Below are 27,562 nucleotides of genomic sequence, written 5' to 3' on the forward strand. Positions count from 1 at the left end.
GCTGTTTATCATCAAAGGAAGTCAGGACTAGAACTCAGACAGGTCAGGAAGCAGAAGCTGATGCAGAGGCTATGGAGGGATGTTGCTTACTGACTTGCTCATCCTGCTTTCTTATAGAACCCAGCTCTACCAGCCCAGGGATGGCACCACCCACAATGGGCTGGGCCCTCCCACTTGATCACTAGTTGAGAAAATGTCTTACAGCTGGATCTCATGGAGGCATTTCCTCAAGGGAGGCTCCTTTCTCTGTGATAACTCCAGATTGTGTCAAGCTGACACAAACCCAGCCAGTACATACTAAAGGCCAAGATGATCAGAGTGGTCATCCCTTGACGCAAAAGCAACCTTCCTGGGGCCTTTCCCACAGGACACTAGAAAGCCATGTTCTCCAGCCCAGAGGCCAGGGAGGGACAGACCTGCCTCATCGACAGCTGTATTCAGAAGCCACTGAAGGTCAGAGTTCCCCTGGCTGCAAGTAGAGGGGGAATGCTGTGATTCGAATATACATTTTCATTAGCTGTTATCATCAATCCTGGAAATGAGGCTTTAGAATGGAACAGGTCAAGAGTAACCAGCAAGTGTGAAGGCTCAGCCTTCACAAAGGGGACCCAGGCAGACTTCAGTCAAGAGCTGATCCTAAGCTCATTGGAAGTGTTAAGCAATCCTCAAACCCAGCAAGGCCATTCCTGTGGACCATCCTTTTCTATCAAACATGGATGCCATGACAGGTGATCCTGAGATTGTCACCAGTCATGCCAATCTGGAGAACATGAGGTTAGTAGAATTTTAGAGATTCATTTGTTTGCTGTTTTGGTTTGGTTTTTTTGAGGTGGTATCTCATTATGTAGCCCTGGCTAACCTTGACTCTGGGTAGACCAGGTTGGCCCTGAGCTCACAGAGCTCCACTTTTCTCTGGCTCGTAAGTGCTCAGATAAATGTATGCACCTGGTTTCTGTCTCATGACCCTTCCTCAAGGTGTCCTTTCATTTTCCTCTATTACTTAGAGCATGAAACCATTACCCTTGGCTGACTGACACGCCTTCTCTCCCATAGTATAATGTTAAGTAAGAGTCACTGGTGAATCTCAGAACAATCTGCAGGGTCTTGAGGACTCCAAATGTTTTTAGCCCCTGAGACATCTCCTCATTCCTATTGAGATTATTTAGATCTACCGTCGGCAGCCTCACTGTGGGTCTTCCTATTTATTCAATAGCTACCTGTAATAAGTTTCGGTCTAAGTAGTAAGTGGAAAATTACAAGCCATTTGTGAGTCTAGGATGAGCTCTCTCTATAGGATGCGATGACCATTTTTCTAGCTCATTACGCCATTGTAGTTGGCCGCACAGGACTCTCCTAAGAGGCACACTGCCACCCGCCTCATGAGTTCAGCTGCGTCCACTCACAAAGATAGTCGCAGCTGGGTTTTGTCGACTTGACCATTTTTCATAGGACAGTGTCCGTCCATCCGTCCACTTCTCTCAGCCAAGTCCACACAGGTCTGTTCTAATGCATGGGGCCTCAGAGAAGGGCTAGGCATACCTAGGTCAGGAGAGGACTAGGGAAATGGCTTCATCTATATAACCACGGGGAAGCCATCATTCATGCTGGGTGCAGGCCTTCCTGTGTGTCTGCTTGAGGGTCAAACTCCTGTTTGCAGCTCCTTGGGCATGCTCTGTAAGCCTAATGGGATCACTGGCTCCCCAGGTGAACCTCCATGGAAACAAACTGATTTGCTGCTGGGATCTTATGAAGTGGGTAGGGGGTGGGGGGTGGCTTTCAGGACATAATTATTATAGTTAATCCCCATTCTTGTATGTGCCGGATAAGACACAGTATAGAGGGTCTGCTGGCATCTGTGGTTGAGGCATCCCTGAAAGGAACTGCTTCCGCAGTTACCTATATCACATGATTTCCCCAACTGTGCTCAAGGGCTTTGCTTGGACGATTTCAAAGAGGACAGGATGGGGTGCATTTTCTTATCCTAAGGCAGCCAGTGGTTAAACACTGACAAGCAACATACAGCTCTGGCCGCCCTGCTAACCCAGGAGGAGGGTAGATGTCATGGCTCTCCTTTCCAGATCTAAATCCTAAGGATCAGAGAAGGCAAATGACCTAGCAGAGGCAGCACAGCATAAACAGCTACAAGTAAAGCTCAGCCATGCTCTGTCTTCCATCTGTTTTCCTTCAATGTTCACTTCCTTGTTAGCAGACAAACAAAATCCATTACACACCATAGTCATTCTCCACTCATCTGTGGGCGGCTGTTTCCCAGCTGTGGTGAATAGCGTGGCAGTGAAGACGGATGTGCAAGTGTCTCTCCGTGAGGATACAGCTCAGGAGTGGTGTGGCTGGGCCAGGTGGCCATTCTCTTTTCAATTTTTTGAGGAACCTTCATACTGACTTCCATAATGGCTGCACTAGTTTGCACGTCACTAGCTTAGAGCTGATTTTCCAACCAGGTCTAGAATATGGCTCAGACTCCCTGTCACCACTCTTGAGAGCCCCCATCACTTGGACAATACCACCCCATGGTTTGAATACACTTGGCCCAGAGGGAGTGAGACTGTTAGGAGGTGTGGCCTTTTGGAGGAAGTGTGTCGCTGTGGGGCGGGGCTTTGGAGGTTTCCTCCTGTGATCAGACTCCACCCATTGTGGAAGAGTCAGTCTTCTCTCAGCTCCTTCTCTAGTACCATGTCTGCTTGTGTGCTGCCATGCTTCCTACTATGAAAATGGACTGACTCTTCAGTAAACCAGCACAAATTAAACGTTTGCCTTTCTAAGTCTTGCCGTGGTCATGGTGTCTCTTCACAGCAATAAAACCCTAAGATATCACCCTACCCACAACGCAAAGTACCTCCCATTTCTCTCCTTCATTTCTGACTCCTTTCCCCTTTTTCTATGTTCCTTGGATCGGATATTGCTCTTGAATAGGTTTGGACACACCCCTCCCTTGTGTTCCCTACAGCCTTTCCTGCAGAGCCAGAAAACCAGCCCACTTCTTCAGCTGAAGCACCTCACTGTGGTCAAAACCCTGCTTGTTTCCAGGAAGAAAAGAAGATGCCAGTTTTTGAAAGTTTTATTAGGGTAGCACTTGGTTTGTGATTGTCCTGCATTTCAACCAGGCCCCAGCAGCTCCTGCCTCAGGGGTGAGCTGACCAGAGACTCTGCGTATCATTCCCTAAGTCACTGGGTCACACTACCACACTGTGACTTAGAATAGCTGGAAGCCTGGTCCTCGTTTGTCACGTGATCTCAGGAGTATTCCCTGCCCTCTCTGGGCCTTAATACCCTTCTCCTCCATGGGAGGATATAACTTTTCCATCAGAAGATAGGCCCGGAGGCTAAGAGGTACTTTAGTGGTTAGAGCACTGGCTGGTCCTGCAGAGGACCCAGATTCAGTCCTCAGCACCCACATGGTGGCTCACAACCATCCCTGACTGCAGTTCTAGGGGGAATCTAATCACCTCTTTTAACCTCTAAGAGTGGTGCACATACATACATACATGCAAGTAAAATACTTAAAAAAGATTTCAAGAGACGGGCTAGTGTTCATTCCCACTCAGCACAGCCGTGGCCACTAATGCAGACAGGGTTGGGTTCCAGCTGAGGGACTCACTGCCCACTACTCCTCAAGGCCTCCATCTCTAGGCTCTCATCAATCTGAACCCACTCAGATGGCAGTGCCATGGACCCCAAACAGCCACGTCGTCACGTTCTCTGATGTGAGTGGGCACAGGACAGGGTCAGGGGGTGCTGGGCTTCCCCACTGATGGGTACAGCTTGCGCAGGCTGGAGTCCAGGAGGAAGTCCACTGACCTGCAGAGAGAGGAGACCTGGTGAGCAGGTGGCCAAGGGCGAGGGGATGCAGGAAACACATGGGGCAGACTCGTTGATAGAGAGCCAACAGCAGCCACGTCAGGACCCATTTTATCCTGCTCCTCCCACTGGGCTCCTTAGGGAAGTCACTCTAACCCCCCATCCCCCCTCAAGGATAATAACCATCCTCCTTCTCTATTTTTTTATGTAGATGAGTGCTCTATCTGCATGTACACCTGCATGCCAGAAGAGGGCATCAGACCCCACTACAGATGGTTGTGAGCCACCATGTGGTTGCTGGGAACTGAACTCAGAAGCTCTGGATGAGCAGCCAGTGCTCGTATCCACTGAGCGTTCTCTCCAGCCTGGTCCTACCTCTGGTGCTAAGAGCAAGCACAGGGCACGGGGTTGGCTAAGCAGAGGAACAACGGCTCAGACGTGAGCCCCTCAACCGAACAAGCCAATGAAAATCTCCTTGGGATTTTTGCTGTCATTATAGAGAGGTTTTGAAGGGACTTAGGATGTTGGGAGGGACAGGGCACCATGAGTCACTGGGCCACGGCAGGAGAGTGAAACCCACAGGATGGAGAGAGAAGCTGAAGGATGGGGAGAAGAAGGATGGGGAGAGGAAGGATCGCTCGGATGCCTGGATCCAGCTGTGCCTGAAAACATCCCAAGACTCCAGGGCACCTGCTCCTGGCTACCTCTAGCTATTTCCAGCATGGGTCTTTCCTTCTGTGAACTTACTTGACCTTTGTCCAGTACCCATGAGGCACAGATGTCTTCTCTACCTCATCCCTGCCTCTGCTGCCGTGGCTGTGTGCCCACGGCTCTCACAGCCTAACTCTACCAGCAGACCGACTGGTCCGAGACCAGAAAGGCACCTACCTGTCAATAGGGTGGACGATGACGGGGATGGCCAGCAGCCCAAGTGTTGTGGTGGTCCACTTGCGGACAGTCAGGGGCCAGCGGGTCATAGTTCCCAAGACATATAGAGAGGCAGCACACAGCCGGTTGATGGTGAAGCCTGGGATGGCCACAGAGGCCAGAGACTGCCACACGAAGGTGTCTACCACGGCCAGGGCTACTCTGGTGCTGCGGCCTGCTTCAGGGCTCGGCACCTAGAAGGTACAAAGACATTTAACCCAGCTGGGGCAGAGGGAGGGAACCTAGAGACAGAGGCACCAGGTGGGCCAGGCAGAAAGAACAAGAGGCAGCAGGGTAGAAGGAAGCCAGGAGGACTCTGGACATTCAGCGTTAGGGGTGATTGCCTGCACCCAGGAGAGGTACCTGTCACCGCCAACCCATGTGGTTTGGTTGGGTGGAGATGAACGATCCCACAAACAGGATTCATTTATGGACTTAACTATGAGACGCTAACAGGGCTGTCCCACATACAAGACTGCACACCAAACCACACAAGGGTGGGATGGGAATGGTTATAACTAACGCTCACCTCTCCTGCCTTCTTGCCTTTGTCTATGGCGTCGGCCAGGACATAGGAGCTGGACACGCCATAGCTCAACCACACCACAGCTGCAGGAACCAGGGAGCGGAAAGCCTCCCCCACCTCATTGGCGTAGCCTGGAGAGAAAAGGCATTTAGTTCTCTGGCCTGCTCCATAAGGGGGCGCTATACAGAGAGCTGCTTCTAACCCTAACCTGCTAAAACTACAGTGGAGCCAGTGACCTCAGTCAAGTGACGTTACCTTTGGTTTCTAGGCCCCGTGGACTGACACGGACAATGAAGTTCATGGTTCATTGATCAAAGTCCCCAGCCGTAGTTCTGGGGATCTGCACCAGGGAAGCAACCGGAGGCCAGCAAATAACTGAACGTGCCTGGTCTCTCAAGGCCTTACCTCAGCCTGCCCTTAAAATCAGCACCCGGCAAGAATGCCTCGCGTTCTGCCCTTTTTACAGAAGAGAAAACGGGTGCTTAGGAAGAGCCAGGGAAAGGCAGGCTGATCTAGGAATCCAGATCTTCTGACCCTACGGCTAGTGCACGGTCACGGCAGAGGGCAGCCCACGCACTCGGTTTGTGCCTCCAGAAGAGCCCCATGGGCAGAGCTGAACCCACAGTGTTGTGTGACCTTGGACAAGTCCTTAGCCTTCTCCTGACCCCTGTCTCCAGCCCAAGATGAATAAGAACCAAGCCCCTTTTCAGACTCCAGATCGGCAACCTGCGACCACTATTTTCCCCCTGAATGGTGGGGTCGCTGCGTCTGTCACTCCCACGCTCACCCAGGTAGCGGACCCACGTGTCCCGGTAGAGGTCGCGCTCGGCGCCCTGCCGCTGCTGCTCCGACATGACTTCGCCCGCACGGTTGGAGTCACACTGCAGATTAGATTCTCACCACAACTCTTGTCTCCACCAACACTTGGCTAACACCAAGCAAGAACCCGCCAGTAGTCCGAGGCTGAAGGACAGGTCGGGCTGTCGCCACTGCAGGGAGTGTCTGAAAATTGCCTTATACACCCAAGCCCCTCTCCTAGGCTTGGGTTTTGCAAACAGATGGTCGTGTTTTCTCTGAGCAGTTAATGCAAAACTCTCCCAGACATGATTAGTTTTGGGAGTTAAAAGGGTCAGAGTTCCAATGGGAGGATGACATCTTCTTAAGTGTGCGGCTTCTAGGAAAGGTGTATTTCTCTGAGCCTCGGTTCGTGTGTAAATTAACGAGAGGCATGCCAGCACTCACTGCCTTAGCCATAAGGACTAATTAATTATAACAGTCATCATGCACTCCGTAGACTCAGGTTTGCTTCCTTAAGCTCTTACATCGGGTCATGTTTTACAACAGACACAAAGAGGACACTTCTGACTCATGCAACTGTTAAAAAGGAAAAGGGAGTTACAGCGTTATTACAAGGTGAACCCTTCGTCTCCAGGGAAAAGGCGCTCTGAGTCCTCTGGGATTTCAGAGGGACAAAGCCACGGCCCCTGGAGACAAATCTTACTTGGGCCGCCTAGTAGATGTAAGCCACCCCTCCCCCAGTCCTACTACCCACGTCTGTATAACACAGCGGATAAATCTGGAGAGATGGCTCAGTGGTTAAGAGCGCTTACAACCCTTCCAGAGGTCCATTCCCAGAATCTAACTAGGTGTCTCACAGCAGCACCCCAGACAGCACCCCACCCCCAAACACACACTCCCCTGCCTCACTCATAGAGGCAGACAGAAAAATACAAATAAATATGGCCTTAAGTCCATAAGCCAGACATGGGATTGCATGCTTTAATCTCAGGATTTAGGAGGCAGAAACGAGTAGTATTATGTGCGTTCGAGACCAGCCTGCCTACACAGGGAGTTTCAGGCCTGGCCGGGACTACACGGTACAAAACTTTCCAGCTAGATAAGAACAGGGTTTCTGCACAGCTCTCTTAGCCTTTTTTAGATCCGAAAGGTGTATACCGACTCCCTACGGAAGTCACCGTTTTCAGCCTCTGTCCTCTTGAAATTTGGGGGACAGCGGGGACAGGGCCCTGCGCGGATGGGGTAGATCTGTCTGCAGGACCTGAAACACCGGTAGTGCTGGAGCGGAATTAGGAGACGGTCCCTAAAGCCACGTGATGCTAAGCCTCTGCCTCCCTCCCATTTAGTACCCGTTGCAGACGCAGTTCACGCCCGCCGCGCCGGTCAGCGCGGAAGAACCGCCCAACAACATTGAACCACCGAATGGGGCGGGGCCTTCGCCCTCACCGTGAAGGCCCTCGGGAGTATCCGAGTACCATGAACAAAGATGGCGGACGACACTCACCGGCCGAACCAATCAAAAGGCAACTTGTTAGGACTTCGGGAGGAAAAGGTTGTCGCGAGAGGAGAGGAACAGACCGCCTCTGTCTGTGTGCTTGTGTTCCCGTGTGTCGCAAGAGGAGAACAGAAGGACTCTGTCTCTGTGATTTTAGCCTGCTATTTGGCACCTGAGAAGTTTGGGTCTGGCGTTAGAGACCGCTAGGAAGCCGGCGATGGGCAATGACTTCTGCTCTTTGTTTTGAAAATTGATTTAATTATTCATTGGTTAATGTACCTGACAGCATTGTAAACCAAGGCCAGGATATGCTCCTGAGATATGTGACTAGATCCTGTATAGCCTCGACTCTCTTGTTGCTAGCCCTGCTGCTCAGAGCTCCCTCGGCTTCGTGAACCGAGTTCGCAGGCTGGGCCGAGGCCTCGTTCTGAGGGAAAGGGCGTCCCCACAAGGGCCTGGGACCTCCTTCCGGAATTCTGGGCAGCCTGTAACCTGGCTCGCAAATTGTGTGGGATTAAGAGCTGCTATTGCAAGGTAGCCTGTACTTGGTCCCTCCTTTCCCCTGGCTCAAATGCTTCCCTAACCTATGACCACCTTCCCTGGCAACCTCCCACCCTTGGCTACCTGCGTCCCCAGGCAAGAGGAAGCCACTGCTGCCATTACACGCCTCCACAGAGAAGGGCCTGCCAAGCCCTTGCTCATGTCAGTCAGGAGACTGCTTCTCAGGCACCGTGGGAGACCATTCTGGGAAATGCCACTCAGGGCTGCCTCAGCCCAACTTGTCATTTTTGTGTAGGGTTGCTCAAGAGGAGGTTTACTTAGTGAGGCTTGGGGTTCACCCACAGCCTCCTTGGCCCTTTCCTATCTATGATCCCTGAAATTAATTATCCTTGTGCTTGTGGAGGGTTTTTTTGACTGGAGAACAGTGGTCCCACAGAGCTCTGGGGCACTGGCAACTATCAGTAGTTAGACAGGCAACCAGTGGAGCCCAAGAGTTAGTGAGGTTCTGCGGGGGGGGGGGGGGGGACTTGCAGTGCTGACTTGGGCCACTCCTGAAATTTGGGGTTAGGGAGGGGTAAGGAAGATGAGATATTCAAGGCTTATGACAAAAGTTTCAAAGAGCTTCGGATACTCATGTCTAGCGGCCCGCTACCTTGCAACCATCATTACAACCATGGAGGTTTGGTCCATGTTCATTTAGGAGCAAGTTTCCCCCCAGCAGCTGGCTTCCCTGAGTGTGACATCCCAAACTCTTCACTTCTAATATCTTCCCTGCTGTCATTCTGTGTACCCTTCCCCTTCCTGTCTCAGCTGTCCCTGGACAGGCGAAGTTGGCAAGGTCATCTTATCATTACACCCAGTCTCTGGAGACCCCTTAGTGTTCTGATGACGAGGACCCCTCTAGCTATTAATCCTTCTGATTCTGAACGGGAGCTCCATTCGGTCTGAAGTCTTCCCTCCAGCCCAGTTTCTTTGGGCTAATAGGTTGTAGGAAAATGACTATAAAGAAACTGACAGGAAGACACTGAGGGGGGACCAGGCCTGTGGCAGGAGAGGGGGATGATGTTATTTGGAGGTGACTGCCCCCTGCTGGTTCATCTTCTCTTCTGCTGCTTTGTCTGGAAGCAGGACCTCCACAGTGAAACTGACCTTCTTGGCATGGATGAAGCTGTAGGTGTTGTCAAACCGCAGGACATCTGAGGGGGGCAGAAAACCAAGCATTCAGAGCAGTTCCCACCAAAAGGCGAGGGGTGGTGAGTGGGACTGGTTCGTACTGACTGAACGCAAGATGGTGTGGTGGGAGATGGAGGTGAAAGTGGTATGATAGTCCTTGGTCTTCTGGAACTCACTCTTGATGAGTGTGTTCAGAAAGTGAAAAACTGTATGCCACAGAACAGGCCTAGTGAGCCGAGGGTCAGAGACTCACATCTGTAGCTTTGCTACACGGGCAGAATGTTAGCAGCCACAGTGTTTGATCGAGGATACAGTCTGTGTGTGAGAGTGTGGGTCTGGAGTCTGTATGTGTGATCACATTCTTCCTCACCACAACTCTGAAGTCAGCAACAGTCTGACTTCAGCTCAGCTCAATGTATTTTAGGTCTCACAGGGAGCAATGACGGGTTTGGGCTCTCCTGGTTTGCGTTCCTGAGTAGTACTGCCTGAGTTAGACCCTGGGAACTCCAGCCCATTCCGCTTCTCCGCAGACTTTGTGAACCAGGCGCTTGCCCTCTGAGAAGATTAATGGGGCCAGGCGTGTTTACTGCATGCCTGCCCATAATGACAAAAGAACGGCCGTTCATCAAAGGAAAGTTGCTCAAGGGATTTGTGCTGTAACCCATATAGTGGAACACTTTTCTGTCATAAAAAGAAAGAGCTTAGCTGGGCTTGGTGGTACACCTGTCATCCCAGCATAGGAAGGTGCGGATCAAAAGTTCAAGGCCAGCCTGGACTATACACTGTTTGAGTCCAGGCTGGCTATGTAGACAAAGGAAAGGGGATGTCTAAGATAGGAGCAGAGGCAAAGATACATGTAGAACAATGTATAACATTTTTGTTAATTTATGTGTAAAAACTTTTTGGCCTTTTTGTTTGTTAGAGGCACTCTGATACTAGCCCTCGGGGAGTGACACTGTTCTGAAGGGAAGGATTTCTCACATCCTGTGGTGAATGTGTCTGTGCAAGTACTTGCCAGGCTTGTTATGGAAATCTGTCTCTAAAGGGACAGACACCCTTTGGTAGGCTGGCAGGTGAGAGGGCCACTAGCTGTGGTTTCCTCTGGGAAGAGGGTGGACACAGTTGGCAGAGACAGCTTCTAAGCCCTGGCAACCAAACAGGCTTGCTTTTACTCTCACCCTGTTTCTTTGCAAGCTTGTTCCATTTCACTCAAATGCCTCTTCGAGACAGCCAAGCGTGAGAACAGAAGCAGCCAGGCCTCCCTTCTGTGCGACTCTCTGGCTTTCTCAGCATCTTTCCCTCTTCTCACCCCTGGATAAACTGCATGGGGCCAGCAGTCAGCACAGCAACTACCTACTCATTTTTCCTCATCTCTACAAGAGGTCCTGCAGATCCCACACTCCTTCCTCTTAGTCCTGATGACAACCTTGGCTACCCAAGTTTATCACACTTTGATCTCCTTAGACCGACACTGAGATGCTTTGCTCAGCAAAATATCTGCTCTTAAACACAAGGAAGGGCCTTCCTTATAGCAGGCACAGGGGAGGGGGTGTTACTGCCATTCTAGCATCCAAATGAATCAGTGTGACACTAGTCATGTACTCACAGGCTCATAGAAGCCCTGGAGGTCTTCAGGTATAGGGCTTCTCAACAGTGTTGGGGAATTAGCCCCTTTGAGCATCTTAAGGTATTATCTTGCCCTCTCACATATGTAGTGGAAAAGGTATAAATTATAGTCTGGGACCAAAGGGTTCAGGTTAGAGCATTTGCCTGGCATGCAGGGAGCTCTGGGTTGAATTCCTGCTGCTTCATACACATTCACATTGGCTTCCTTTTGTTTCCCTCATATTCCAGATAGAGTATTGATTTTAAAACTGTGTGTGGGTGTGTTATGTTATCTGTGAGTTTCATTTCCAAATAGTAATGGGGACAGTAGACACTAGTCTAAGTATAGTAGACAGTAGTTAGAAGGAGATGTTGGTTCTTCGATTCAGAACCACTTCTCTGGGGAGTCCATGGACCCCAGCAGGAAATCTGCTCTAGCCCACTTCTCTCATTATGGCGAGGGGAAAGGAAGTCTGTTCTTTGAAGGTACTTGGTTTCCTAACACTTTGAAAGAGTTGGTGGCAAAGCTAGATGTTTTCAGCAAGCAGGTACTGGTGCTTAGCTGGCTTCTCCCTGGTGCTATCCAGCCCCTTCCTACAGATCTGAGATCTTCCTAACCACACTATCCTCATGCTCAAAGCCCAGGCTTCTTCACTCTTTCCATCCCTGGTTTGAACATTCCACATAGTAGGCTCTCAGTAAGTGTCTGGGAAGTAAAAGTGAAACACATCCAAATGTTTAATATACCTGAACATGGTCCAGAGAAGCCCAGGAAGAGTGCGTTTGTACCATTTGAAGCTGACATTTCCAAAGGCTTGATTCTCTATAGGGTGACAATACTCCACTTTGCAGGGGTTATCTGCCCCCAGAAGCATTGCTCTCCCACAGGTAAGCTTTTACCTAACCCATGGTCTCAATAACTCTGCTTCCAAATGGCACCCATCCTACCTCTCCTACCTCACTGCCTTTTTATCTGGGCCTGACTCTGCTCCTCCAGCAAATAAGCATATCCCAGGCAGGTAAGTGTTCTTATAGGAAACAGATCCAGGAAGGAATAAAATAAACTGAGGGTTTGCAGTTCTATCCTGGTTGGATTGAAAAGCTGTTTACCCTTCAGATATGAGTGAAAAGCAACTATGTTGGAGCCCTCCAGCTCCTCCATGGCCTTTGTGGAAGTACTTCCTTGATCTGAGACTCTTGTCACATCAAGGATAAATGTCTTAATTGTGTCTTGGACAGTCTGTGACTAAGAGCCTCTAGTATCCTCTCTTGGTGTCTACACTAGTAACATAATGGGAGAGAGAACATCTCTTGTCTATTTATACCATAGCTTCTTCATCTCTTAAAGATTTATTTATTTTAATATGAGTGTTCTGTCCTCATGCACAGTAGAAGAGGAAATCAGTTCCCATTAAAGACAGTTGTGAGCCACCATGCAGGTGCTGGGACTTGACCTCTGGAAGGCGTCTTATCCACTTATCCAGCCTCAAGCTTCTCCATCTTTTAAAGAGTCAACCTCAAGTGTATAATGAGCTTTCTCTCCTGTGGATGACGATATCTGGCCCATGCTAAGCCTTGTTCTTCATGCAGCAGGGTGCATGCATTCTCCTGAGACCTGGCTGCTCTCTAACAATAGTGATCCCGCTCCTCAGGGAGCTGGATTGTGCACAGTGGACCTGAAGGTAGGGAGCACCAGAACTGCAGGCTGCTGCATAGAGGGTTTCTGTGTGGCTGGTGCAGGTACCTCTGTGGTGCTGCCTCAGCAATGGAGCTCAGAACTTCTCCCCTCTTTCCTCATAGTCTCTGGGATGGTCCTGCTCTCCCCGCTGCCCTAACAATAACAATGGTGGGTGCAGGTACGGAGTTGTATGTTCTATCTCTGGCATCACACCCAGAGCCTCAGAGATCTTATCACATGTGAGCTGGCATCTCTGTAAAATCCCAGTTGCAGCAATCAGGAAATAGACTTAGGAAGGCTGAGTCATTTGCCCAATTCTACACACATAGCCAGCGGGCAAATCCAGCTCAGATCTGAGTGTAAGGCCCTGGCTTGCCACTTTTCTACCCTCTATCCCTTGCCTCTGTCAGAAAGAAAACTAGAAATTTGCCTGGCTTATGTGTAGCTGGCATACATTTGTTCTTTTTATACTACTGTACTAATACCATACCATACTATACTAAGCTATATAACACTGTAGAATATATATTTACAGAAATAGAGGAAAGAGAAAGTGTCCTGTTAGTGTGGCTTTCCCAGAGTTCCTTTCTGTATACACACTCCTTCCCCTCAACCTCAGTGAATATGCACCACACACGCAGCACTTCATATTTACCTGCTTAACGTGAATTAACATCGTAGCTGTCAGTGTGTTCTCTTTAATGGCTCCATGGTGCTTTGTTGTAATACATGAACCTTCTTGTGGCCATATACTGTGCCACTGGTTTTATCAGCTGCTAGGAACTTCTTGGTCCCTCTAGCCTTATGTATTTGTAAAGGATTCTCTGTTGGACACGTTTCAGAAATATAATTTCTGGGTCAAAGGGATTTTAGCCAATGACAATACCAAATAACCTTCTGTGGGGGCTTCTGTCATGTGTCCTGGACCTGCTTTGTTGTCAACCCAGAGGTGAGCGGTGCTCAGAGTTCAAGGCTGGCCTTTTTTGGTATGCTGTGCCCTGTGGAGATTCCCTCCACCCAAGCAGGCAGTTCTGTCTTTTGCTTCTATCTGGCTGCCGTCTCAGATCCAGTTAGCCTTTGACAAAGCCTGTGTGCCTCAGGCTGTCTTCAACTTGCAATCCTGCCTTAGCCTCTGAAGTGCTGGCATTACAGGTGTACCACACCATGCCCAGCTCCCGAAAGTAGATGTTCTGAACCCCTGTACTCACCTGTTACCTGGAAATATCAGGGGAGGGTCTCAACTAGCTGTTAGCCATCTGGGCCCCCTTAAGCAGGTCACTGCATCGTTCCAATTCTACTTTTCCTAATCTGTGTCAGAACAGAGTGCCCCTTCCTATCCTAAACCATGAGGTGACCAGTCCACTGAGGAAGGGGTGCACACTAAGCAGAAAAGTAATGCACCTCAAGCGTTGCCAAGACCCAGATACTTACAGATGCCTGGCTCACTGCAGGTGAGGGTCCCATCCTCAGGGACCATGTGGGAATTGTATCTCTGGTTAGGCAGCACCTCCGTCATCTCCCCTGCCCGCTGCCGTTCCCCCATCTTGGTCTTCAGGAAAATCCCAAAACCCACGTCTGATCCCTCCGACATAAACTGCCACCTGCAGAGGACATCCACCTGTGTGTGTGCGTGTGTCCATGGCAACTGGGTTCTTCCACCCTAGCCCACCAACTGGTATTTACAAAAGCTCAGGTCCCTAGAAGCACCCAGTCCTACCTGAGGACGCAGCCAGGGAAAAGAATCTCATACTCCACTTGGTGGGAGGAGCCTCGGGAGATCTGCACACTGTGTTCGTACTGTTGCTTCACCTGGTCTCGCACGTAATACTGCTTGGGGATGTCACCCCCATAGTTGATCTAGAAGCAGAGCACAGGGTGAGCTGGAGTGCGAATCTGAGCTAAGGCTCTCCCCCATTGCCATCCAGCTGGTGGCCCATACCTTGGATATACACTTGGGGTTTCCATCAGGGTCGGTCATGGTGCCTCCGTACTCCACAGGCAACTGATCAGGGCTGATATGTTTGAGTAAAACCTCCTTCCAGTTTGCTGGCCACAGAGGGAAAGGACAGAAAGGTATCACTTGGCAAGACTTTATACCAGCCTGAAGGTCAGCCCTGAGGAGGCAGAAAGGGCAGGTCCTACCCTAAAAGGGAGCATTATACGCTGGGTACGGGGCTCATTGCAGGCAGGACAGCCATTAGTTTGAGGTCAGCCTTGGCTCCATAATAAGGCCTGTGTCTTGGGGGAAAGGTGAGCACTTCATGAACATGTGTTACATGTTTGTGGAGTTAGGAAGAGCCGCTACCCAGAAAACAACCCTGCCTGGTCCAGGGTTCAGAAACACAGGCTGCTGTCATGGCAACTGAGCAGTTCAGCAACCTCAGGAACCTACTTCATTCTGAGCTGCCTGCTATGGGGGATTGTGAAGACAGCGAAATGAACTGAGGATATGTGAGAGGGCTTTGTAAATCAGTATATTACCTCTCCTAGGAAAGGATACAAACATTAAAATAAAAGCCAAACGGGGCAAGGCAGGGACTGTATTCTGTGCAGAGGAGCACACGGCAGGACCACAGGTTCTCACCCAGTGATGCTGATCTCCCATTTTCTCCCACACTTCACTGATTCACGACTTACTGAGTGAGTGCCTCACTGTACAGTGACCCCTTAAATGGCCTTACCTGTCTGTACCTACCCCACTTAACTTGTGTTCTTGTTGATTGGGGCTGATTGGCTGCCTTTTGTTGTTCTAACCAAATTCTCTCTCGATTGGAGCAATTATTAACTCTCAATGCTGAGAACCATTTTCCTAGAAAATACCAGCCTGGCACAATACCTTTATACCAGAAACCACCATAACTACATAGACCATCAGCTGACTATATGCCAGCAGCTCCAGGCCAGAGACTAGCCTAATATCCTCTGCACAGATGACTGGAACCCTGACTACCCTGTGTCTGCCCACCCTCAGGTATCCGTGGCCTTCGGGTGATTTCATTGGCACTGCTAAACCCCAGTGGCCACTCTGAAATGACTTTTATCTCTCCTCTGTTGGGGATCTTATTTCTTCCCAATGTGCCCAAGGCACATTTGGTTGAAAGAATTTAAAGTGTGGGCAGAGAAACAGACTGAACCTCCTACATATCTCTGCTGCCAGGGAACCAAACCGCCTCACGCACTTGGTGGGTGGTAGCAGCAGTAAAACCAGAAACCATCAAAACCTATTGCTCTGGTTTTTCATCTTCTCCCAGCTGAGCAGGAGAGCTGGGACAGAGAGGCCTTCCGGTCCCTAGGAAAGCCACAGCCAAAGCTGGGACTTTGGTGCTGAAGTCCTAATGTCCTTTTGTTTCAAACAGGGTCTCTGTAACCGAGGCTGGCCTGGAATTCACGATGTAGCTTCAACCTGCTTCTGCCTCCCTAGATCTGGGATAGCATAAATTCATTTTTTGTTCTTTAAAAAAAAAAAACTCTATTGCTGTTACCTGTGTGTGCAGTGCATGTGTGTGCAGGGGATGGTGCATGTGTGGAAGCAAAGCACAACCCATAGGAGTTGTTTCTCTCCTTCCACTGCGGGATCTGGGATCAAACTCAGGTCATGAGCCTTAGGTACAAGCATATGTTTACCTGTGGAACCAACCACCCCACACTGTTTTGAGACAGGGTCCCACTATGAAACCTGGTTTGGCCTTGGACTGAGAAGACAGCCCAGACAAACCTGGAACTGGAGCTCTTCAACCTCCAAAGTGCTGGGATCTTAGACATTCACCACCTTCCCAGTCCCAAGTTGCCACTCTCACATGACCTTAGCCCAAAGGTCAAGAAGCAATCTACAACAGCCACTGCAGTGTGTTACTTAAAGGCAGCCTTGCAGACACCTTCAGAATCACAATCACTACTGCCAGCTCAGCTCCAGAGCCTGTCCCAGTACACCTTCCTAGCCCATCAGTCCACCCCCTGCTGCCAGTAGGCTTGGTTCCCATGTGTCCTCCTGGCTGGTTTGGAGGCATGGGGTCACACATTCTCCCCACTTCTCTGCACATCTAATCCCTACTTCTCGGCCAGTGTCACTAGTGACGTCCCACTCTCCTCAATGGGCTCCCCTTACTCTGCCTGCACATGAACTTGGATATTCCAGGAAGTTCACGTCAGACTCCTGCATCCTCAGCATAGGTGGGTCTCGCAAGACCAGCCTCAGCGTGACCCCACTCGCCCCGAGAGTTCTTCACTCTGGCTGAATATTACTATCCATTTATGCTTTCAACCTCTGTGCAGCCCGCTGAATTCTGATGGTTTTGCTTCCTAGGTAAGTTGTAAGTCCAGCCAGTCTCTCCTCCTCTTTTCCTGAGGCCGCTGCCTCAGTTTACACCATCTCCTATATGGGCACCAGCATGAAGTGCGAGCCGGCATCTGGCTTTCACGGCCTTGTGAAGCCAGTTGAAAATCTGACCGTGGTACTCTCTGCCAAGCTGTTCTCTGGTTCTCAGGGCCTAAAGAGTCATGCTTTCGCCTCTCAGCATGGTGCCCTCTCCAGCCTCACCTCTTGCTGCACCCAGCCTCATAGTATTCACTCAGTGCTCCTCTTTCTGCCTTGTTTTATATAGCCAGCTCACTCACGCTGCTGTATAGAGCTTGGGTGGACATGGCTCATCTCAACTCTGGCAGGATGGGCATCGTGCCTAGGTGTGACTGTACACTGTGGTTTCCTTTTACTTCCATGTGTCACATCATGCTGATAAGCATGTTTGTGTCCCTCTTCCCTGAGAGCTGCCAAGGGACTCTGTCTTAATAATCTTGGCAGCCCACAGCTCGTCCTGGATCTGGCACAGAAAAGGTATTTTGTCCTAAAATGATCTTCATGACACCCTCTTGATGCTCTTCCTAGTGCCTTCTGGTTTGTTCTACAGCCCTTTCTCTGCAGTCCTCTCTCCCCTAACTTAAGCCCCTTAAGGGCTGGAATTCCATTCATCTGACTGCATGGTGAGCCCAGTGCTTGCTTTCCAAGTTATGTGAGAAAAGTATCCTTACAACAACAAGAAAGCACAAACTGTCTCTACATAACCCTGTGTCCCAACTACTCCTGAAGCAGAAGACAGCCCCAGAGGCTGTAGCCATACCTCTAAAGCCAGACCCAACTTGGATCACACACCTCTGTAGAGCTTGGGCTACTTACCTCCCAGAACCATGATCTTCTTCCGGGTGTCCTCACTCAGGAAGGGCTTGATGAGGTTATAGGCCACGGGAAACAGCTTGGGGGCTGGAAGAGAGACAAGATCATGTGAAGCAGAAAACCAGGGTTAACTCAGATTCTGACTTCATCTACCGCCCACCTCTGCCCATGGGGCAGGTAAGCATGAGGCTCAGCCAGGCATGTTTGAGGTGTAGCTCCCAATCTGTACAAGGGTTGTGACCAACCAGCCTCCTTCTACGGCATCACCAACATGAATCCTATTGGGGCTAGTGGTTCAAATGCTCTGGGAACTATTGACCGTATAGGTTACGGTCAATGACAGGCTTCTTGGGCCTCTTGTCTCACTGTTCATTCACTCAGTCTGCCCCCAAGGTATGGTTTCAGTCCCTTGTTCCCATTTGGCGTCATCACCAGAAATTCCCAACTTACCTTTAACAACAAACAGACGCTTCAGTGTTTCAGGATAATTTTCTTCAAACATGGTGAGAAACTATGGAACAGAATTGGTCTAGTTTGAGTAGATCAGGCCTGCAGGGCACAGTGCTCTCCCCCTCTGAGTAAGCCTAGTGGAGCAGTCCCTCCAGCCCCCCACATCCTGCCTCTCACCTCTCCATAGGCTTCCACTGCAGGTTTCCAGAGGTGCTTGAGGCCGAGTCCCTCACAGTCGTAAATCATGGTGATGGTCTCTATCTTCTTCCCTAGCTACAGGGTACAGACGGAAAGAGGAAGCCATCACTCTGATCCAGGAGAACTGATCCAGGGTCAATGCTGCTTGCTCAGGCACACACAGAGCAGGCAGTCCCTGGGGGCTAGCTAGGCTTAGGCCTCTCACATGCAGATATCACCTAGAAAGGAATTCTGGCCTAGACCAACTGCTCTCTTCTAGCAAACAACTGGGTGGATCAAGATCCCACCTGAGGTCCCCTCTGTCCTTCCAGGTTCTCCTGAGGGCCAATGTCTTCCTGTCAATTACTGTGTGCTCCCTGGGTAACACACGCAGCCCCCAGACTCTTATTCAGGCATAGATACTCCATCCTACCTAAGCTCTGAGGAAGCATCAAGTTGAACCTCTTTTGTGTGCCCAGCCTCTCAGGGGTTCTGTACTGAGTGGGTTTTTTGTGAGCATCTGTGAATAATAGTCCTGAGAGACCCCATACTTTTAATATATCTGCAACTGCTGGGTGGGGAGAAAGGTGAGGGACACCTCCATTTTGCCCCTCCGTCCTTCCTTTCGTTTTTTTTAAAAAATTACATTTATATCTCTTCCAGCTGGAAGTAATTGATAGTTGTTGCTTTCCTTTTGCTTGTGTCTGGGGTCTTGCTATATCGTCCAGGCTAGCTTCAAAAATCAAGACCCTCAGACCTGTGAATCGTGGGATTGCAGGTATATTCTGCTCACCCTGCTGCAATGTAAGTCAGTTTTGCTCTCGTGGGTAGGGAAGCCCTGGGTGTGCCGTGAGTGCTGTACCAACTGAGCCCCAGCACTTGCCTACTGACGTTTTATTAAGCCGAGCATCTTCAGGGTACACGACTGCTTTTTATTCCCAGATCTTCCCTGTACACTGTTCTTATGCGTTGTGGGAATTCATTGTAGCAATAACAGATGGGTATTTTAAGTTTTATTTATCAAAAGGAAAGCATTTTGATAAATGTGGTTTCAGTAAGAAGAAGAAGAAGAAGAAGAAAAGATGGGTTGGTGACATTGTGGTCATCTAAAACCTTGAGATTTCAGGTCTTTGAAACCCAAACCCTGAAGCTGTGCTTCCATCCGTGTGTGACAACCTGACTCTCCTTGAATGCCCCCACAGTGAATGCCCCCACAGTGACTCTCAGTGGAAGACAGGCCACCTACCTTTGTAGTCTGCTGGGTACACTCCTGTAGAAGCAGCTCACAGTCTCTCATCTTGGTCCTGAGCAGGTCCTGCTTGGAGGCTGAGAACAGCAGACCCTTGGCATCCAGAGGGCCAATGATGTCGTACCAGACAGGGCAGCCATCCAGGTCATACCCACACCTGCCGCCTGACAGATACTGTTGGATCACCTGGCCAAAGATGTAGTAAAGGCACCTGGTGGGCAGGCTCAAAACATCCAAGCCTTTCCTGGGTTCACTAGTCTTTCCCTCCACCTCCCTCCCTTAAGTGACAAAAGATACCCATGTTGCAAAGGGACTCCTTTGGCACTGTCAGCCCGTCCTCTGAGACTCCCAACCCAGTAGACCATGATATGGACTGTGGGTCTTAGAAGCATCCTTACACAGGATTGGAGTGGGATAATTTGTTCTCACCTCTGGTGGCTGCCAGCTGATGATTTTGTCAATGTCCTTTTGCTTCCGGAATTCCACATGCTGCAAATGCACAGATTTAGGAAGCACAAGGTGTAAGAGTTAGGAAGCATGAGGTATGTGGGGGGTGGGGTCTTGAGTAGGAAGGACTAGGCCAGCACAAGCTGATCCCCAGACCACAGGTGACCCCCCCAGAAGGAGATGAACAGGAATAGAAAAGGAGGTCCCAGTTTCTTCAGATATCTCAGCAAGCATATCATTCATTGTTGGCTGGTCCGGAAGTAGGAGAGCCTGATATTTCCAGGAAAGGAAATGTACTTTGTCCCTCAGGGATAAAGCAATAATCGTTGGCTAATAGCTGGATCACACAAACCAAAATCTAAAATGGGGTGGGTGATGGGTAGGCAGGAGATGTCCAGGCAAGATGTAAGCCTGCTAGGAGCCACTGTGGCAATAGATGCTCACCTTCCGGAGCATGGCCTCGGACTTCTGCAGGTCAAAGCTTCGGGCTGTAACAAAAGCATGGTCAGGGTTGTGCATCAGACTGCATGTCTTAAGGATCCTTTCCCAGGCTGAGGCCAAGTCCCCTTGTGGATATCAACCCCCTCCCCAGCCAACTGTCAGCTTTGACTCAGAGCCTTCATGGAAAGGACTTGTGAAACAGCACAGCCCTGAGTTTGTGAAATAGACAGGTCAAGTTCAAGGCAGTTGGGAGTGGGCAGCATTGTAATCATGGGGTCAGAGTATCTGGGTGGATAATCAGGTAAAGGGTCTTATCTCAGACAGAGTGAACCCTGGATCTTTTATCAATTGGCCATACCCCACAAGGACAACATTTATCTCTGCCACTGTACAACATCAAGCCCTGAGAAATTGGTCCACAGTTCAAAGATGAACACAGCTGCCCCAGAATCTGCTGAGGATCCCAGGAAGGTAGAGTAGTTGATATGCCTCCAGGTAATCCTGATATTTCTCTAAAAGATCCACACGTTCCTTACAGAAGCACAGCCGGTTCTCAGGGGCCCACTCCCACAAGTTGTCCTGCTCAAATCGGAACCCAAGATTTCACTGTCCCTGAGGCCACTCCTGATAACCAGAGGTGCCAGGTGCATCAGTGAGTTGTGGGCTGCTGTCCACTCCAGAGACAGGGTTGTCTCACCTGTCATGCAACAACCCTCCCAAAACATGGACTCTGTGCTGTCATCCAGGACCTTCCCTCCAGCGGGGCATCCTGTCCTTGGAGTCCTCTTTTCGCACACTGCACACTCGGCTTCACGACCTTCCTAATGGCTTCCCTTTAAATGTTGACCCCTGGTTGGAGGCCCCTCTCAGGTGAACTGAGCTGAGCCCAGGTGTTGTTTGTCCTTTCTCCATTAAACCCTCAGAGTTCTCTTGGCAGCATTCATGCCTTTCCGTTCAAGTGGGGCTTAGAAGTCAACTGAAACCCCAAATCCTTCACACCTGTGTGCAAGCTAAGCCTCTACCCTCTCTGGAGAGAGAGGCGGGGCCTTCCATATATCTCCCATCTCATCACCACAGCCCGCTTCATTCCATCTATTTGAAGAGTTTCTGAGACTCTGAGCCATTTGGCCTCTGATCTATGAACTGTCCCTCCTGACTGCACATCCTCCATGGATTTAATTGGCATCTAGATCTGCTGATAGCCCTGGAACCCTGACATACGGGCCGCCCTTTGGGCTGTCAACAATCCCTTCATTGTCGCTCTCTGGGAACAGGGGAGCACACTCCCCGACTCTGAATTCTTGAAGTCTGAGCCTCTATCTGAGTTGGGATGTCTAAAGGTCTGATCAAACCTGGGTGTGGTGCCTTGGTAGGCTGAGAGAAGGCTGGGTCTCAAGTTTGAAGTCAGTCAGGGCTACCTAGGAAGTTCAGGCTTACACCTGTACATATTGAAACACTATCTTAGAAATAGAAAGAAAGAAAGAAAGAAAGAAAGAAAGAAAGAAAGGAAAGAAGGAAGGAAGGAAGAAAGAAAAAGAGAAAGAAAGAAAAAGAGAAGAGAGAAAGTGAGAGAGAGGGAAGGAGGGAGGGAGGGGGGATGGGAGAGGGAGAGAGAGAGACAGAGAGAGAGAGAGAGGTGGGGGAAGGCCAGTAAGATGGTTCAAAAGATAAAGGAGCATGCTGTGCATGCCCAACAACCTGGCAACTTGAGTTTGCTCCCCAGAATTCCTGTGTCAGAAGATAACCACACAGAGTTAGCCACTCCCCTCCACATGTACTCCACACCCCCAATCTCTCTCTCACCGCCCCCCCATACTACACATCTTAAAATACTTTTTCTTTTTTTTTTAAGATTTATTTTATTTATAATAAATGAATTAACACTGTGGCTGTCTTCAGACACACCAGAAGAAGGCATCAGATCCCATTACAGATGGCTGTGAGCCACCATGTGGTTGCTGGGAATTGAACTCAGGACCTCTGGAAGAGCAGCCAGTGCTCTTAACTGCTGAGCCATCTCTCCAGCCCAAAATACTTTTTCAAAACAAGAGAAAATGAGAAAGGGTTGGCCAGGCCACTACCATGCGTGCCAGATCCTTTCTGGCAGATCTGAGCAGCCACTCTGGCAAGCTGGGCTTAGGAATTTTCTCACTACCACCCTTCCTGTGCCACCAGCAGCCAGGGCAGCTTTTAGACAAATGTAATGTCGGTCTGTATCTCAGTTCCTCCACCTTGTATGTTTTATCTCGGACAAGATACCGTGTGTGCCCAACCATACCACTTAGGAAGCTAGAAGTGTATGTCCTTTTGCAATAGAGGAGACAGACCATGAAAATGACCCCTCTGGAGAGGAGAGCCCTTTTCTCCCTAGAGAGAACAGGTATCCAAAGTAGTAAATGGTCCTCATCCTAATCTGGGGGAACTTCTCCAGTTGACACCTATCTGCCAAGGGTCCCACATTCCAGGTCTTCCCCACTGTGTCTATTGAGTCCAGTCTTTCTAGGTTCCTTCCACCCTGCCCACAAGCACCTGAGAGCCAGGCTTGGCCTGGCCCAGGAGCAGCCAGGTTTGCCCATCCCATAGCCCTGTAAGCTGCAGACTCAGCTATGCTATGCTCTCCCAGGGCTCCGACTACCTCTGCTCTGTCTTGCTCACTAACCTTCCTTGCTGGGGTGGGTATCCAGATCTCACTTCCAGTCAGAGAGGCAGTGGAAACTCATGTGTCTGTGGAGAGGGTCAGCAAAACCCTGAACCCCAAGCTCATGCCACATTCCACCAAAAAAGGTCTCCGTTAGAATCAAAGAGGTAAGAGGGGATAAAAAGAGTTTTTGTTTTTTCAGGCAGGAAAAAGAAACCAATTCAAATTCAGAACAGGGTCTGAGTAAGCCAGAGCTGCCGCCCAGAAACTATGAGGCACAAATGCACTGCAGAGGGGAAACTTCCTCGGGTCTATGAAGCAGACTTTGAAACCAGAGGTGTAACTCAGAGATAAAAATGCTTGCCCGGCATGCATCAGACCCTGGGTTCGGTCTTCAGCCGTTCAAAAGTGATGAGGAAGCAATGCTTGCCTTCTGGAGCAAGCAGCTCACTGGGAAGGAGCTGTGGCTTGCTGGGAAGGGTGCTAGCCCTGATTTTCCTTGCCATTGTCTTTGTGCCTTCAGGTAAGTTCGCTTGCCCTGACTGAGACTTGAGTTTTCTCATCTGGAAAATGAGAATGACTGTCCTTGTAGGTGCCGGGCATAGCCCCTGGCTAAATTCTCAGGCCTTATACAAATACAAATGGCTCATCCCATCCCAGAATAATGATAGCAGATGTTTAGTATCTAGGCAATCAGCTGCTAAGACTTCACACTGGCCTAAGACTTCAGGGGTTCTTCAGTGGCTCTCCCTCACACTTCCCTGCCTCCCAGCAGCAACTCCATGGCCGGATCATCTTGGAGCTGGCCCTTTAAGGAGGCTACTATCTTCCCACTCTCTCCTCCCACCTTCATTTAGCCTTACCCTTTCAGCAAATGCTAGGCCAATATTTCCTCCAGCATAGACTGATTTCATTACCACCTCCTCACCACCCCTCCACCCTCTCTAGGTAGACTGGGAAAGGGGCCAAATCATATAGTGGGGGGGCAGGTGGGGGGTAGGTGGGGGGGTAAGGGTGGGCAGATGAAACATGAGTTGCACATGGCTCTCCTGGGTGCACCTGTCCTGGGGTGTTGCTAGTGGGTCTTCAAGAATATGCCAGCTTTATTAAATTTCTGGAGACAAAAATTACGGCCTTTTTTTTTTTTTTTTTTTTTTTTTGTCCATCTCAAGTCTTCCTGGGCCCAGAGATGTGTGAATGTGCCACAGGGCAGGTCTTGCACTCTAACATTTATGACAGAACTCTACCTAAAAACTGGAGCTCTGCTAGTCAAACTCAGTACAACTTTTCTCGTTTTTTAGGTCTGGCAATAAGGTTTCTATAAAGAAAAGTGGAAGTGTGTCAGAAGAGCCAGGAAGGTGGCGCCTGCCTTGAACATCAGGAAAAAAGAGGGAAGAGGACTCAAGGTAAGGAGTGGGGGCTGAGCCTGATCCTGACACTAGGGGCTTGTTCCCACCAAGCATTCCACAGGCAGCCCTTGTCATGCCATGGCTAGGCACCCTGCCTAATCCACTTCTCAGAGGAGGAGCCCAGAGATCTGTGGCGTTGGCCCAGGTGTCACAACTAAGCTGGCACATGGTTAGAACTAGAACTCAACCCTGTGGAGGAAGAGAGGGTGCCCTCCTCAGTCCCCTTCATTCAAGCTGGCAGGATCAGGACCAACTTTCCACATAGTAGGGCTTTCCTGGGCCTTAACTTTCCTAGTGTCTGCAGAGCAGACTCTCAGAGTGGACAAAAGGATGCTGACCGTCCAGACCCAGAGGTTCGCATCTTCTTCCTGCCTGCAGCTCACCCAGCAAGTCCCTTCACCCGTCTGAGCTTCCATGCCTGTATCCTGTAGAAGGGATGGAACTTGGGAGGGGGCGAGGGGGAGTTGCCAGCCATCTTTTTGTCTCAGTTTGCCAGGGATTCCAGAGGACATCCTTCTATTGTCCATAACACACCCTGTCCCAGCCCCTCTTCCCTCACCTCGGAGCCATCGAAGGAGAAAGTAGTCATCTGGATTGGGCAGGGTGGGCAGCACGTCCTGGACATTTTCTCGAAACTACAGGGAGAGACATCTGGATGAGTGGGAAGTCCCAGCCTCCTTCTGCCCAGAGTGCCCCTCCATTTGGTGCCTTTGCCAGAGCCCTTCTTTACAACTATTGTAGACACTGGCTGAGTAGGGCCATGGGCTGTGTTGCTAGGGGAGCCAGGTAGGAGAGGAGGGTACAGAAAGGGAAGAGGACATTGTCCTGCTTCACTTATGAGCATGTCCCCATGCTAATCTGGTGGGCAAGTGGGTGTGTTCCCAGCCAACAGTGACAGATAGCAGGCGTTGCTCATGCCGCAGTGAACGCTGTCTGTGAACTAAGCACTTGTCACGTGCACAGCACTGGTCTTGGCACTGTGTCTCACATCTCACCCAGAGCCCCTACAGGTATCATGCCGCCATTTCACAGATGGAGAGATGAAAGAAAAGGGGCTCAGCAACACTTTCAACATCTGAATACAGATATGAGTCCAGATGCCAGGCTCCTTCCTCTGCAGCCTTTCTGCTGCCTTGGTAATGGAATGGGGAGCGGAGGGGAGGGGAGCAGAGGGGAGGGAGACATGGTCTCAAATGACTTCCTTCAAAACTGGTAGTGGAGCTGAGTTTGAAAAACTACAAAAGCAGCCAAGGGAAGGGGATGGACAACCAAGATGGAGCAGATAGCTCCTGCAGGTGGCCACAAAAGGGAAAAAGTACTAAGAGAATCAACCAGGTGAGGTGGACAGTAACCCAGGACAGCCACCCCGTCTCCAATCTCTCACTACGCTGTAGTAAACAGGCAGCCAGCCTGCTACCCTCCCCAAGCCTCCTACCCAATCAGTGACCTTTATCTGGTTATTGACCTTTAGGACACCTCCAGAGGGGACCAATGAGGTCTGACCACCTCTGCCCTTTGCCTTGGGGTCAGCTAGGTCTAACCCTCCCATCCCCCAAAAGCAGCTTCCAGAGTTAGGACAATGGTCATCTAAACAGCAAGCAGGAGGCCACCCTTCACCAAGGACCTCACCTAGCCCCTGGCTTAATCCCCCACCAAATTGATGTCCAACAGACTTAGCCTGCACATCAGCTGCAAACTCGGCATGGGAAAAAGTCACACACAGCAGCCACATCTCCTGCCACAATCTAGAATAAATAAGACCCTGCACAGCTGGGAACACTGGGGCTGGACCCCATCAATTCTGATCCGGTGCGACCGAAGAGATAAAGTCTTTTGGGCAGAAGGGCCAGCTACTGAACGTGAATGGAGTAGATAAGTCCCTCTCTGCCAGGTGCCAAGGCAAAGCCTAGTCATGTCCTTTCCTTTTGAGTGGCATCACTAAGTCCCTTGCCAGGCAAGGGTCTCAGTTGCCAGAGGGAGGAGAGATCTTCTCTCCCAAAGGATCCCAACCTAGTGAATCCCGGGACATCTTAGACTTCACACACAAGAGGTACCCAACAGCCAACTCCTCTAATTTCATCGAAGAGCACACAGAACAGGGCTCGGCCCAAGGTCGCACAGTTGACTTGGTGCCTCGCAAGGGCTATGAGGAGTTTGCCAAGGAGCTCTCTGGGACCCTTCCATAGGCCACTGCCCAGCAAGAGGAAAACCTCCCGGAAATGGGAGGAAACCTGGGGCCCTGCCCCTGTCCCACGGCCCTGCTACTAGTCCCTGCCAGCACGGAGGATGAATGTTGCCTTTGTGCCCTCAGCTGCCTCCCAGGGCTCCCAAGCAACCACTTCTTCCCAAGAGGGCACCTCCGGGGCTGCTCGTGCTAGAGATCGTGATGACCGAACTTCCCGAGGTCCTCACCCTGAATGAGAAGCGGTCCTCTGGGCACTAGCCAAGCGGGGGCGACCAGTCACCCGCTCGCGGGGACCGTCTCTCGCAGCCGCTTTGCAGCCCGGGGCGAGGGCCACAGCCAGGCCAAGAGTAGGCTCACCTTGGCCAGTGCCTCCTCCTGTTTGGGGCTCAGGTCACCGACTCTGCCGCTCATCGTGGCTCAGCCTCGGGGCGCGGCGCCTGCGGCAGCTGATGAAGCTCCGACTCCGGTTTGCCGCCGCAGCCGCTGGAGTAAAGTCCCAGTCTTTGGCTGAGGCCCCAGGGCTGGCGGCCAAGATCCTCCTCTTAAAGGAGCCCGAGGGGCGGGGCGAGACGTGCAGAGGCCCTGGAGTGGAGCCAGGATGCTTGCTCATACACCTGAGGAGCTACTTGGGTCTGGATCCTCATCCTAATCAAGTCTTCTAAGGTGCGACTCTACAAGACTGGGCCGGGCTGCTCTCATTACTTTCCTTACTTCAAAACATTGGCAGCTCTCTGTTGCCCACCTAGAAGGGATGCCCCTTAAGCATCTTTCTGCCTGTAGGGACTGTGGTGTTCACATTGCCGGCTGCTTGGGTCACTACTACCAGCCCAGCTTGGGGGTGAGAGTTGACTCCCAGGGTTGCCGATGTAACTCAGTTCGT

The 27,562-nt window shown here is 50.5% G+C and overlaps 2 protein-coding genes across 2 annotated transcripts; both read right to left on the bottom strand.

Moving 5' to 3' along the window:
* Positions 1-3,060: 3,060 nt before the first annotated feature.
* MTFP1 (mitochondrial fission process 1) lies at positions 3,061-6,558 on the bottom strand. The gene is made up of 4 exons (XM_080932143.1): positions 6,057-6,558; positions 5,273-5,400; positions 4,705-4,937; positions 3,061-3,816 (listed from the first exon to the last, which is right to left on the bottom strand). Exons 1-4 carry the CDS (start codon positions 6,121-6,123, stop codon positions 3,744-3,746), a joined length of 501 nt encoding a protein of 166 aa, XP_080788269.1. The 5' UTR covers positions 6,124-6,558; the 3' UTR covers positions 3,061-3,743.
* A 2,541-nt stretch (positions 6,559-9,099) lies between these two features.
* Positions 9,100-27,169, bottom strand: SEC14L2 (SEC14 like lipid binding 2). The gene is made up of 12 exons (XM_080932145.1): positions 27,040-27,169; positions 25,057-25,132; positions 20,454-20,497; positions 19,992-20,051; positions 19,560-19,748; positions 18,314-18,409; positions 18,137-18,197; positions 17,690-17,773; positions 14,459-14,565; positions 14,237-14,376; positions 13,951-14,120; positions 9,100-9,259 (listed from the first exon to the last, which is right to left on the bottom strand). Exons 1-12 carry the CDS (start codon positions 27,091-27,093, stop codon positions 9,129-9,131), a joined length of 1,212 nt encoding a protein of 403 aa, XP_080788271.1. The 5' UTR covers positions 27,094-27,169; the 3' UTR covers positions 9,100-9,128.
* Positions 27,170-27,562: the final 393 nt, after the last annotated feature.

This window comes from Micromys minutus (assembly GCF_963924665.1).
Source record: "Micromys minutus genome assembly, chromosome: 1".
NCBI classification, from domain to species: domain Eukaryota; kingdom Metazoa; phylum Chordata; class Mammalia; order Rodentia; family Muridae; genus Micromys; species Micromys minutus.

Bases quoted from the DNA above. Each gene is read 5' to 3' on its own strand.
- SEC14L2 (XM_080932145.1), bottom strand. From the start codon at position 27,093: ATGAGCGGCAGAGTCGGTGACCTGAGCCCCAAACAGGAGGAGGCACTG. The intron at 14,566-17,689 runs GTAAGTAGCCCA...CTCTGTGGCCAG, and splicing joins GAAGATCATGGTTCTGGGAG to CAAACTGGAAGGAGGTTTTA. The intron at 9,260-13,950 runs GTAAGTATCTGG...TGCCCCCCTCAG, and splicing joins CTGCAGTGAGCCAGGCATCT to ATGTCCTGCGGTTTGACAAC.
- MTFP1 (XM_080932143.1), bottom strand. From the start codon at position 6,123: ATGTCGGAGCAGCAGCGGCAGGGCGCCGAGCGCGACCTCTACCGGGAC. The intron at 4,938-5,272 runs GTGAGCGTTAGT...TGTACCTTCTAG, and splicing joins AAGGCAAGAAGGCAGGAGAG to GTGCCGAGCCCTGAAGCAGG. The intron at 3,817-4,704 runs GTAGGTGCCTTT...CTCTCTCTGCAG, and splicing joins ATCGTCCACCCTATTGACAG to GTCAGTGGACTTCCTCCTGG.